This window comes from Poecilia reticulata, linkage group LG4 (assembly GCF_000633615.1).
Source record: "Poecilia reticulata strain Guanapo linkage group LG4, Guppy_female_1.0+MT, whole genome shotgun sequence".
Classification (NCBI taxonomy): domain Eukaryota; kingdom Metazoa; phylum Chordata; class Actinopteri; order Cyprinodontiformes; family Poeciliidae; genus Poecilia; species Poecilia reticulata.
The window spans coordinates 30137289-30151792 of NC_024334.1; the positions used below are offsets into that span (position 1 = coordinate 30137289).

Sequence of the window (14504 nt, forward strand, 5' to 3'; positions counted from 1 at the left end):
TGTATATTTGTTAGAACTCAGCCTGAAGCAGAACCATATATGGAGCATAATTTTTGGTTCTGTTGGATGTTTTGCAGCTGCAGCAATACTGGAGAAGGTTGGCAAGCCTAACATCCAGCTACAGATGGTAGGTACTTTGAAAATGTGTCTCAACTTAGGGAAAGAATATAAATCAAAAAGTCATCAATTTACTCACTAGTTGCATCCACTGTTGCAGGACATATTTCACTGGCAAATAATGGATGGAAATCTGACAAAAAACATGCACAAATATTTTTCCATAATAGGTAAGTTGAAAGAATAAACTATGATATGTATGGTGGCACAACATACACAAATAAAGCTTATTCTGGTTCAGTGTTAAAATGTGCACTAGAATTCATTGATTTATGTTGAAATACTGAAGTGCATTCCAGTCATTCCTAAACCTGGATAAAAAAGTGAAGTTGAGTTTCTTGTTGGGACTGTCCTGAAGACGTTTGCAGAATTAGAACGAGTTTTAAACGAGTTTGATTTAAAACGAGCCAAATGTCTAAATACACGTTTTATGATCCAATACTCAGTCTGTTTTCTGAAGCGTTACCCGACACATTTTAAACTTTCCTAGTATTGGTAGAACCAACAGAACTAGAATTTAAAACTCAAAAACAATACAACACTAAATAAAACGGGGCCTTCCCCAGGATGCACATTAATGCTTCAAAAATGTGTCAAATGGTTACATTCTTGACACCTACAGTGGGGCAAAAAAGTATTTATTCAGCCACCAATTGTGCAAATTCTCCCACTTAAAAAGATGAGAGAGGCCTGTAATTTTCATCATAGATGTACCTCAACTATGAGAGACAAAAGGAGAAAAAAAATCCAGAAAATCACATTTTCTGATTTTTAAAGAATTTATTTGCAATATATGGTGGAAAATAAGTATTTGGTCAATAACAAAAGTTCATCTCAATACTTTGCTATATACTTTTTGTTGGCAATGACAGAGATCAAACGTTTTCTGTAAGTCTTCACAAGGTTCTCACACACTGTTGCTGGTATTTTGGCCCATTCCTCCATGCAGATCTTCTCTAGAGCTGTGATGTTCTGGGGCTGTCGCTGGACAACACGGACTTTCAACTCCCTCCACAGATTTTCTATGGGGTTGACATCTGGAGACTGGCTAGGCCACTCAGGACCTTGAAATGCTTCTTACAAAGCCACTCCTTCGTTACCCGGGTGGTGTGTTTGGGATCATCGTCCTGCTGAAAGACCCAGCCACGTTTCACCTTCAATGCCCTTGTTGATGGAAGGAGGTTTTCACTCAAAATGTGACGATACATGGCCCCATTCATTCTTTCCTTTACACGGATCAGTCGTCCTGGTCCCTTGGCAGAAAAACAGCCCTAAAGCATGATGTTTCCACCCCCATGCTTCACCGTAGGCATGGTGTTCTTTGGATGCAACTCAGCATTCATTCTCCTCCAAACACGACGAGTAGAGTTTTGACCAAAAAGTTCTACTTTGGTTTCATCTGACCATATGATATTCTCCCAGTCATCTTCTGGATCATCCAAATGCTCTCTAGCAAACTTGAGACGGGCCTTGACATGTACTGTCTTAAGCAGGGGGAACGTCTGGCACTGCAGGTTTGAGTCCCTGGCGGCGTAGTGTGTTACTGATGGTAGCCTTTGTTACTTTGGTCCCAGCTCTCTGCAGGTCATTCACTAGGTTCCCCCGTGTGGTTCTGGATTTTTGCTCACCGTTCTTGTGATCATTTTGACCCCACGGGGTGTGATCTTGCGTGGAGCCCCAGATCGAGGGAGATTATCAGTGGTCTTGTTCCATTTTCTAATAATTGATCCCACAGTTGATTTCTTTACACCAAGCTGTTTACCTATTGCAGATTCAGTATTCCCAGCTAGGTGCAGGTTTATCATTTTGTTTCGGGTGTCCTTTGACAGCTCTCTAGTTTTGRCCATGGTGGAGTTTAGAGTGTGACTGTTTGAGGTTGTGACCAGGTGTGTTTTATACTGATAACGAGTTCAAATAGGTGCCATTAATACAGGTAACAAGTGGAGGACAGAGGAGCCTCTTACAGAACAAGTTACACGGCTGTGAGAGCCTGAAATMTTGCTTGTTTGTAGCTGACCAAATACTTATTTTCCACCATATATTGCCAATAAATTCTTTAAAAATCAGAAAATGTGATTTTCTGGATTTTTTTTTTCTCCTTTTGTCTCTCATAGTTGAGGTACATCTATGATGAAAATTACAGGCCTCTCATCTTTTTAAGTGGGAGAACTTGCACAATTGGTGGCTGACTAAATACTTTTTTTGCCCCACTGTATGTAAGTTTAAGAGTATAGTTTTCATTTTCCACTGACATCTGAACACGACTCTAGTGTGTAATGTACACTGTAAGCAAGTTGAAGACTTTGCTTACTATCGGCAACATTTGTTACTGATTCAATTTATTTTCAATAAAAGTGGGACTGTCTCCATAAATTGATAACAAATGATTATGAAGAGACAGAATGTACTATTGTGGGAAATAAAAAGATCTTGTTTGAAGAAGTTTTGAAGAGAAAAAACCTCAACAGAACAGCTTCTGAAGAAAAATCATTTGCTGTGAAATTAGAGAGCTGTGTGCATATTCTAAAAAAAACCACCCATTATCTGGGGAAACATTCAGTTTGTTATTAAGCAGCAATGCACCTACTAATCTTTGGTTATGCACTGCAGATACAGTGTACTGGATTTGCAAAATTAAACATTTTGACTGTTGACTGTTTTGACACAGCCTCTAGCTGTGTCAAAACCGTGTTTTGTTTTGTGTTCTTTTACATAATTCATGATTTTTAGGTACTTTTTGTTACAGATTTATATAAAGTTTTACTACCATCTAATTCTAACCTCATAAGACCAACAGTTTTTCTCAGTCAATGCTTAAGCCAGAGGTTTTTACCTTATAATGGCCAACTCTCTATTTCTATGTCAATTTGATACAGTAGGGGTTTCCACACTTCCCATATCCTCTGTCACTTTTATCAGCAGTTAAAACTGTTTAATCCGTTGTTAACGTGGTAACCTATTTTTCTTAGCCGCATTTAAACGCAACATGAGCGCTACGACGCTCGCGCTGGTTTTACACCTGTGGGGCAGTGAAGGAGACCTGCTGCTGCTGCTGGGCGGAGCTACGCAGGTGTTAGAATCATAGCAGCAAACCAGCAAAACGCAAAAAACTTTTCACAATTTTTCCCCCAAACTAACCGACTGAGTTGAGTAAAGCTGTTGGATGCAGGTAATGTTAGCTAAAGGATGACTAGCTAATATCAATACATCACCTTAAGCTTTTAACAAGTAGCTTGTAGGTGTTGTTGTCTATGTTCAGCTACAATTCATTTTGCCCCCAAAAAAGTTGATTCCCCCCCTTGTTCGTCTGGAGCCGGGGCTGAGTAGAACAGGGAGTCTCTAAGAATCCACCCCCTACCCCCTTCGCTCACACACATCGTTCAACCAGACAGCAATTTGTAAGCCATAGGGGGGGCCCAGAAATAGTTTGGGAACCACTGACTTAAGCTATAGTTTACATCAGAACATTCCTCCAGAGTATACTGTTAAATGGACAACATGACTAATCAATTTGACTGTCTTACACTGAAACAAGGATTTGTCGTTCTGAGGCACTGACATGTTCATTGATTCAGATATTTTTTGAGAGACTGAGAGTTTTAAAACTTAACCACATGTACAATATTATATAAAATTAACATTGTTTTAAAATAAGAACATTTGGTTCTAAATTGCCTCCATGGTCCAGTAGGCATCTCATTTGTAGGATGTTTATATTAAATATAACATGGCTGTGGGGGTCATGGCTGTGAGTTTAACCTCACAGCCATGACCCCCTGTCATTTGTCTCGATTGACAAATGACAAGGGAATAGGCTTGGTTAGCTGGTTTCCACTTCCCTCTGCCTCCATCTGATTTCATAGAAAGGAGGAAGCCGTAATACTTGACAATGTTCTTTTGGTTTTAAATTCTGTTTTAAAAAAAAGTCTAATTAGTTTCTTATCTATAAAATTGTGTTTTATACAATATCTGTAAAACACAATCTAATTTGTAATCTCTCCTAGTTAACATGTCTTGATTGAAATAGCTTAATTATAGTTTTCGGATTAATAACTTATTCTGCTCTATTGACCTTTATGTTACCTGTAGTCACAGCAGATTGTTTGCTAAGATCTTTTGATTCTCCCTTTGTCTGTATGGAAAACAATCAGCTTCACACTGATCTGTGAAAAGCCGTAAAACATCCTGAGTTCAGGCCAGTGGAGGAGAAGCTCTGCTTCCACTGTGTTTAGATAATGGTGACAACTGGTGTTTGATCTCGAAAACAAATTGTAGGGAGTTTTTGACTTTAAAGCGGGTCAGAGACAGCTGCTGGTTGGATGAGCAAAGATACGCCTTATTTGAATAAATTAAAGACAAGAATACGCCTTTAGTATAAAAGTTTGTGCACGTGAGGAACAAACTAGATTTGCTTTTGCAATTCTTCAAAGACGTCTTTGTTTTTCTTTCTTTCTTTCTTCTTCTTTTCTATTTGTCTCAGGTAAATGAATGTCTGTTTTTGTTTGAAGTGTCTGTGTTGTTGATGTCATGTTATACTTTAAATGTTAGAATAAACTCTGAAAATGGATGACATGGAGCGTTGACTGTCATCTCTGTGGCTTTTGTTTCCACGTATGGAATCATTGAATCCGGGAGCACAAGAAAATATAACGAGCCAGAAGTTAATGATTTTATTCTCTACATTAACTACATTTTGTAGGTAATCCATAGTGTGTGGCTGTTTGGTGCATTTCACAAAAAATGATGACATTTGCAAAACAGTAAATGTCTCAATTTGTACTAATGACTGAGAAAAATTAAATAGACTAGACTATCTCTATGCTCTATAGATCTAGGTGTTTTATTTTTAAAACACTCAGATCATGTGCTTGGATTTTCCTGATTGTATGACAAGGATGGGCCAGGTTAAGTAGTTTGGAGATGAAGTTAAAAAAGAAATGCTGAGATAATTTTGAAGTGGACAGAAAGAATTACGGAGATTTTGAATAAGAAATGTCAAATTATAAGTCCAGGGAGGAAGAAGAGAGGAAGATAACGGAGGAAGTGAAAGAAAATATGCTGAGTGCAAAAGGATCAGTTGATTCATTTGCTTGCCTGTTCTTTAAAATTTGATTTAAACATGATGTGGAACCAGGTAAAAAAATAAAATAAAAATTGTATCACATTGTGATTTCACATTGTGTACTATGCATGAGATGCATAGTAGGCAGTGATCTAAAAACAAATGTCTTGTTACTCAGGCCATGTTCAGATTGCACAGGTTCCAGGCAGGAATGAACCTGACAGCAATGGAGAGTTGTGTTACAGATACCTGTTAAACACACTGGAAAAGCTTGGCTATCAAGGATACATTGGCTGTGAATACAAGCCACTTGGTAAGTCTTTTTTAAGTATTGTTGATGTAATTCAAGGATGTCAACTGATAATCGTTTCTGTTACCTGCAGACTCCACAGAAGAGAGTCTGGGGTGGATCCAACAATACTGGGCCCAATATTCTTGAACTTTTCTGAAAGTCCAGTGGCCTTATAATTTTCCTTAAAGCTGTAGTTTGTAACTTCAGAAAATTATGTGTGTGTATATATATATATATATATATATATATATACATATATATATATATACTTATAGTCTTGCATTTAATTTGCGCGGTGAACCCGCCTCTCACCCGTTGACTGCTGGAGATGTGCACCAGCGCACCTCGTGACCCCACTAGGGATAAGTGTGTATGATAATGGATGTTATTACTTTGTTATTACTCATTTGTTATACATGAGCTTGATTGACAACGATAAGACTACTAGTGGCTCTGATTGGTTGTTTTTGACAAAGAGCTGTGCTTTTCTGCAAATGGGAATGGTGGAGGTGCTCAATCTTTTCAGACTATGATCACCAGATTACCTGTCTCAAACTGTCATGATACTGTAACAGTTTGAGCAACAAAAAACATATTTTTCTAAATTACATACCACAGCTTTGAAGTGTTCTTTATGAAAACCACTGAAGGAGAGCCTTCCAGTGCAGTGGAGGTCCAAACTCCTGCAACATGAAGATGACTTGTATCACATTCTACATTTTGCTACAGATCTAGTGAATATATGATCATTTATATTTTTACTACATATCAAGATAATACTTGGGTTTTATTTTGACTGTAAAAATTGTTTGTTTTTTTAAAATAAAAGATTCACACTTGAGTGTAAACAATCAATTCGGACAAATTTGGGGATGTAATCAACCCTGGAATGTTTATTTTATATCTTGGTCATTATTCTGCCTAAAATCCTGATCTGCTTGATGGAGACTCTGACAAGCAGGTTTTAAAAAAGATAAGTGGAAGAAATGTTTCTGTGATGAAGCACAGAAACGCCAGCAACTCAATTGGTCAACCAAACATTGATGCTAATGTTACTGATGTAATAATGATGGCTGAAGAAACCATCATCCTTCAGGTCCATGAACCCTGAGGGACCTGAAGGAAATAACAATTGTCATTTATGGTGTTTTTTTTTTATTCCCATTTTATGTCCGTTTTTCTAGTGATCATAAACGGTAAGACAATTCCATGTATAAAATAATTGAAAAGCACAAAATTAAAGCATAAAAGTATTGTAACTTCAGGGTTTCCCCCAGAAAACTTGCTAAGCCCGGTGGTCAGGGGGCCGAGGCGGTCCACTGGCGGTCCACCGTGTTTTTGTATTAAAAGATGTTAAGTAGACAATAAATGTAAAAATATCACTGGGTAATTATATGTTATGGGAAAACATTGTCAGTGAACTGCTAAACCCACAACTAGTCTAAAAACAATTAATCAAAAAATACAATTAAAATGAATATCAATTATGTCCACTTCTGTTAAATCCAAATGAAGTCAGCGGCTCCATCAGGCCCCCCAGAGCTTCAGGGGCCCCATAAGTGCTAATATTTTAACATTGACCACAGATATATAAATGTAGCATTTGTTTATTGAGATCATCATTGCTGCTAAATTTGACATAATGGTTTCAGCATATATACATTAAAAGACTTGAAATTACTTAACATTTATATGTAAGATTTTAAGGAGCTGCCAAGTTTACTTTGTAGAAGTTCAAAGAACAATATTCATAGTCGGACTGTTTTGTTACCACAGCTACAATCTGATGCTGTGAGTTTAATCTTTGAGTTTCATCTCCATTTGTTCACAAATACAAATGAGTAAACTGCAGTTATAATTGATTGCTTTTTAGGTTTGCCAGTTTAACCAGTGGTCCCCAACCCCCGGTCCGTGGACCAATTGGCACCGGGCCGCCCAAGAAATAATTCAATATTTCCGTTTTATGTATTATTTGAGTCTGGAGGATCTTTTATTTTGAAAATCCTTGAACCGGATTCTCTCATTACTTGCGCGCCAACATTGAGCCCACAAGCAGCAAAATGAGTAGGAAACAAATCAGATGTCTTTTGAAAGTTTCTTTGCAAAGGGGAAAAGGCCCAGAGAAGAGACAGGAGAATGGATTTATCCCAGACCGGTAGGTGAGTCCCACATTACAAGCCGCTCTGCGTGACATGCGGCGACCGGCTGCTAATGTGCAATGAAGCTTCAAGCTGCTTCACCACATAGAGACCAAGCAGGCTGTGGATATAAGCAACACTTCGGGTGTCATTGTCTCTCATCAGTCCCTGATGGGACCGTCTCATTGCAGAGAAACAAGCTCAGGGCTCCTGTTAGTTGTTATCGTGAGTTAAAATGTTCACGAAAGTAAAATGTTCGTTTTTGTGGTGCATTTGTATCTTATTTTGAAGGGACATGTAAACGTTACCATAGCAACCAGAGTGTTTGGGCAGTGGGTGAGAGGAGATGAGTAGAGCTTGTGAGTCTTAGAGGTTTGGAGAATCGGCCGACATTCTTAAATCTTTCCATCTAAACCAGACCTGTGACCACAGAGCTGATAAAAGTCCAACAGGTTCAATCGGTTCGTGTTCAGCCACAACGCAGGAACAACACACCACTCACGAGCATCCCGATTCCAGAGGATAATCCAGTAAAAGCTCCAACATACCATATGAGAATTTAGAATAACCAAACACGGATGACGATGTAGAAGCAATAGTGATAGTTTGTGGAGTCATTTTAAGAGATAAAAGACGAAATAAAAAAAAGGCGGTGGATAAAAGACGATGGGAGCAGCCGCTCTATTTGCTGCACTATGATTTGGAGGTCAATATGTTTTTTTATAGTTAATATTTTAACTGAATAAACACAAACATATAATAACCTTTACATATAATAATAAACATTTCCACATATCTCCGATATCCACCAGACTCTCAGTTGCGCGATATGTCAACTGTTTGGGATTCCCCTCTGTTCTTATGTCACCGCACTTTCTGATTGGCTACCTGTCACATTCAGAGGTTTCATTCTCGTTCCCAGTCAGGGAAAACCACACAGGCTATGATAAAAGGGCCAAGACGACCCAAATAGGGCATATTCAGGATTTAGTGGGAACACCAACATGCAGAAACCTTATCTGACGGTTCACAACCCCCCACCCCGCCGGGCCGCAGCAAAATTTCCAAGTCTTGACCTGTCCGTGATAATAAAAAGGTTGGGGACCACTGCTGTAAGGGATTTGCTGCCAGATCTCCCAAGGCTGTGCACACAGATTTGGCCTCCCTCATAAGGTGTGGCTTAAACCCCGAGAACAAAGATAAAGAACTTGGTTAGTGAGAAACCAAGTTCCATTGCCCCGTTTCTATGATCTTCCTCGTCCTTCGCCAGAGGAGAGAAAACTCTTGTTTTACAACACTTTATGCTGCATTTGTGGTTCTGCAAGTACAACAGATTATATATATATACATATACATCCTTGTTGTCTTTTCACTAATAGCTAGATTGCATACCAAAGTGTTACACAGAATATGTAAAGTTGGGCTATTTTGTTAATAAATTCTCAGACTTGATTAGAAATAAGCATGGAAGTGGTAATTTTTTGTGTAGTTTCTTCTGACAGAGTTGGTGTCCCCATTAAACTAACGAATTGTAATGTTAATTTCATCAATAATAAATTAATAATTATTAATCATTACATAAGCCAAATATTGATGCGAGTTCTGATTCCCCTCAATTTTGATGCCACCTTATGAGGTTTCTAGAATTCTAACAACATTTTCTTATTGAACTCTCGGTCACCTGGAAGGACTCTGGATACGTAAATACCTGTTATACTGAGTTTGCAGCAGAGGTTCAACAGCCTGAATCCACCCTGTGGAGGTTTGGTGCTGAGGATTTGCAGCAATGCCTACCACCAAGTTTCAAAAAGACTTGGCAACTGGAGGCTGGGAGCTACCAGAGCTATGTCAGCGTCTAATGAGAAAAGGAGTCAGTGGCTGTGGATAAAGAGCTGATCACCCTTCACTGGCCAGTGAAACGGCCAAAACACTGTGACCCTGACGTTTACTGAAGATGTTCCTATAAATCAACTTTTGTGAAGATGTCATGCTTCATCAACCCAAGTATCCATTGGTAGGTGCCTGCACATGTTTGTTAATCTCATCTTGTGTATAAAAAAAATAAAGCATTTTTAGAAGCTAAATCTTTTATTTTATTTTGAACAATTAATAATAACCAACTACAGAATGTTCCCCAGTTCAGATAAAACTTACTTCACTGTCTTGCTAAATTCACCTTTTTACAATTCTGTATAATGTGTTGCACATATACACAATATACATGAATGAGTTAGTACAGTCTTAGATTACAGTGAGGTTCTCATGACAAATGTGACAACAGTACATGTTTATAGACTCAGGCAGAGCAGAGAATGTCATCCTGGGGTCTGTTTGCTTTCCCACTGGTCAGTGTGTCAGGTAGCCTTCTTACTTATGGCCAGCTTCATCTTAGCCTTGAAACTGAAAGATGAGTACCAGGTCACACTTATTCCTTCTCACAGACTACAGAAAAATCACTGATAACTCGACCTGTCACTGAAGCTAATACTGATATTTTCTTACCTCACTGATTAGAGCTTTGTAAACCTACTAATTACATCAGGTTTAATTATGCAAAACCAATCGATTCTGCCCTCTACACATTTAGGAGAACAGAAGAAGAAAAACAGATGAAGGCACTTCATGGCACCAATATGGCAGTAGGACTTTAGGTACACACATTTCTCTGATATTTCCTAACATTTCTAGGCGTAATAGAATATATGAATGATGTCATAAAGTACTTATGCACATGAATTTTGCTGTCAGTTTTATAATAGTCCTGTCCAGAGGTTATAGCAGGCAGTGTTGATGACAGATTCCAGATGGTGGTACATAGACACCAGCTGAGGAGGTGGACTGCTGCTGGCCTGATGCTGGGACGGCAGTGGTTCCCGAAATACAACCTTTAAGCTCTGTGGGATCAAGGCAATTACAAAGAAAACACTCCACATGAATCAATTTTGAGCATAAAAATGATCAGTAAAACAGTCTAATTCGTTTAATAACTTACCGTTTTTCCTGCTTGGGTGTCCAGAAAAACCAAAACAAAACAATCTGTGAACTTCTGGTTAAGGACGGCCTTTAAAAAGATAACAGACATGGATCTAAATTAGCTAGACAATCTATACTCAAACACTTCAACCTCATCTTTTTACACCATTTACATAAATGACTTACATGGTTGTTGTGGCACAATGCCTAAAATCATTAATAATATGTATCTTTAAAAAATAATTGTCATTATAAAACATGTAATAAAAATACATGGACTATAACAAAATTGGGTGCCTCTCCTTACAAACATTCATTCACAGAAAACCATCGCACATAACCATGACATAAGACTAAAGTCTTATGTCAGAGGATGACTCTCCAGAGAATCTTTCTCTACTTTCAATAGATCATCGATAGAAGGACACAAATAGTTTTTGCCAAATGTTAATTCTCGAGGTCTCTCAGGAAAAAAAGAATCTCTGCTGAGCCTTCTTTGTCACATTAGCTGTGTTTACCCAGGCCAGGTTATTCATGATAATGTGGCCTCCAAGAAATGGAAGGCTGACACCTTCACCTTTTTTACTTCTAAAATCCACCATAAGCTCCTTGGTCTTGGCTGTACCAGGACCAGTGTGGTCCACTGTGCACGCCGTCAGTCGCTCCACCCTGCTCCTGTAGGCAGACTCATCCAATCATGAGGTGAGACCTACTACAGTTGTATCGTCCACAAATTTAACAAGGGTGGTACTTTAACTGACTGGCTTAGTTTATCCTCAACTATTTCTGTAGTTATGCTGCCACAAGCTACTGGAGTATAAATGGACCAATTTTCCTCACTTTCTTCTTCTAGTACTCACCAATTTGCATTATTTGCTGTTATTTTAACTGTATTTTTTGTTTTCTCTCCATTGTTTTTCTCCTCCTAGAAGCTGGTCTGGCGTTTCGTTTGGTGGGATTCTTTCATCAGCAGAGATGATGCTGCCATCAAGTTACTTGTTTCTTCTCATGCATTCTGCTCTCTCTTCTCAAAACCCCAGTCAGTTGTGTCAGATGGCCACTTGTACTGAGCCAGGTTCTGGTTCTGCTGGAGGTTTCTTCCTGTTAAAAAGGATTTTTTCCTCTCTACTGTCACTACATGCATTCTTGGTATGAGGCATTTTTGTAAAGTCAATGTCACAAGTGACTTTCACTACATGCTCATCCAGGAGGAGTGAATGCTGCAGATCAATGACTCAATGCAACATGCTGGGTTTCTTTAGAGAGAAACTTTTTAAACTACTTTGAAAATTAATTGAGCATACTCTACTAGGATCAATGGGAATGTATGTATGACTGAACTGATATGATTTTTGCAAAGTGCTTTGAAATGACATTTGTTGTGAATTGGCATTATACAAATAAAACTGAATTAAGTTTATGCTTAATGTTGGGCCAATTTTAAAGAAAGTTATAGTTTGTAAAATGAGGAATAATTACATTTCAGCTGACAAGTAAAAAGTAAAGTTAAAAAAACATCTCTCAACATTGTGTTGATACTCACCAGATACTGGATGCCATTATCGTCAAAGTGTCTGCAGCTCTGAGGGAATCGACTGAGTAGAACCTTAATCAGACTTTGGTACCATGCTGGACTCATGGTTAGGAAATAATCCTGCAGTGACACAACAGTCTCTTATCAACCATGTGACATGATGTGTGTGATATTTTAGATCATTCTGACTGAGTGTCCTAATTCATGTCAGAAGGCTTTGAAGTTATTTTAATAAATCTTCTTAAAAGATAGTTAAAAAAAAAGGTAAAAGAGTAAGGAGGATGGTAATAAAGAGAGATTTTATAGGATTCTGTTTGCATGTTTATGTTTTTACTTTCTTAAGTTTTTGATATTTTAATGAGACTGCTTTTTTATTCATACAATGTTTTTATTTTGAAAGTTCTTGTTTTTATCTATGCACACACTCATACACATAATGTTAAGGCAATGACCTCTTTAGGGTGTATCTAATGTAGGAGTAAAAAGGAACTGGACATGGTTGTTTGAGGTCATTTCTGTGTTGACCCTTGAGGACTCATACATAGCTGTGGTCCAATGCTGTAACGGCAGATTATTTCTCTGTTCTCTCTATATATTCTTATTACATATTTTTGCTTTTATAAATTGGATGGTTGATTTTAACTCTGCTTTCTGATTTCTTGAGATGATTCCTCCCAAAAAAGAGTCTGAGTGCAACACAGACTTATAAAATAATGTAACTGGAAAGGAAGTTTTGTGTTGCATTGATTTCTTCTGCAAAAGCCCTTCACATTACTTGTAATTCCATGATTCTTTTCTTGTCACACAATGTTCGGGATGATTTTGTGCATACAATGGTGAAATCAGCAGTTCCTATGACCCTGTTCATACTCTACAGCCTCCACAGTCCCTCACAAAATCTTTTGACTCACTAGTCTTGGGGAAAGAAACTTGAAAAACATGCATATCTTTTTTATTCCAATCTCCTCAACCCTATGCTTTATTAGAACCAGTAAACCAAACAAAGCACTGATTTTATAAACAACAATAGTGGAAGTATAAGATAACTACATACTTAACAAGGTGGCAGGGAATTTTATTGCAAGGAAACAGCTGCTAATCATGTTGCATTCTAAATGTCTATTAAATTTCACCAAATGGACCTGTTGCTTGACACGTTGTCTCTTTAGTTTATGAGATTTAGTCTGACTGGATTTCTCTTTTTCTTAACATTACTTTGTTTAGAGTAAATATTCTTACCAGCTGTGGGTCAATGTCCCCCACTGAATGGCTCTGAACTGCCTGCAGCAGCTCCTCCAGTTCTGTGAATGACAGCTTGGCCAGCTTTAATTTGTCCAGGGACACATGATCTCCATGGAACAGCCTCCTCCACAGGTTATCCCGGCGGCAGTGACCCATGGCCTGCTCCACACTGGCTTGGATCTGTTTGCGAGCCAGAGCCACCTCATTGTTGAGCAAAGGGAATAGAGGGGAGCTGTAGACCAGCCCCTGACTCCCTGGCCCAGCCCCTGTCAGAGGATAAAATTCATTGCCATCACTAGGGGCTGAGATAGTGGCAGCTTCAGATGACCTTTCCTCCCACAGATCATGGCCATCTCCACTTGACCCGGTGCTCTCTGCTCGATCGCGGGGGAGCCGACTACCCTGCTCATTTGGATCACGGTAAATCTGAGGGAGCTTCTTGAAGCGGCGCATATCAGCGGTGAGATGGGGGAAGAGCTCCCTTTGACTCGTCATGATTACATAGAATCGCAACCTGAACAGAAAAACATATAAAGGACAGGTTATTGCAACAGAAGGTTAAAATCCTTAAAATTTTATATGTTATACACCATTCAACCATAACATTATGACTAGGTATTAAAATTCTATCATTCAGTCCAACCTTGGCATTGACATGAAGGCTACTTTGACAGTTACAAAAAACCAGCCAGACACCCCTAATATTGTTTATAGCGAGTAGTTTAAAACAGTTAACCAGCAGAGAGCAAAAATAAGAAATTCATACCATCTTTAGATATTTCAACATAGATGTGTTTGTTAGTTTATGGACCTATTACAGAATAGGTCCTAATTATGGACCTACAGGAACAGATAACCAATATATATAATGATACATAACAGAACTCATCATAATATACATCAGAAATCATGGCTATAATATCATAGTGGCTTGCAAAAGTATTCATACTCCCCTTGATCATTTGCTTATTTTTGACACATTACAACCAGAAACATGAATATATTTTATTGGAAAGACCAATATACAATTGTGAATTTTAAAGAAAATTATACGTGATTCAAAATCCTTTTTATGAATAAAAACTAAAAAGTAAAATGTGCAAGAGTCTCTCTCTCTCTCTCTCTCTCTCTCTCTCTCTCTATATA

General features: G+C 38.3%; 1 protein-coding gene across 1 annotated transcript in view; it reads right to left on the reverse strand.

Moving 5' to 3' along the window:
- Positions 1 to 9678: 9678 nt before the first annotated feature.
- The window catches only part of szt2 (SZT2 subunit of KICSTOR complex), a 167784-nt gene continuing 162958 nt past the window's right edge, over positions 9679 to 14504 (reverse strand). Inside the window, 4 exon segments of the mRNA XM_017304280.1 lie at positions 9679 to 10503; positions 10602 to 10670; positions 12126 to 12236; positions 13356 to 13872. Of these exon segments, the coding sequence (XP_017159769.1) occupies positions 10360 to 10503; positions 10602 to 10670; positions 12126 to 12236; positions 13356 to 13872 (841 nt within the window). The 3' untranslated portion in view covers positions 9679 to 10359.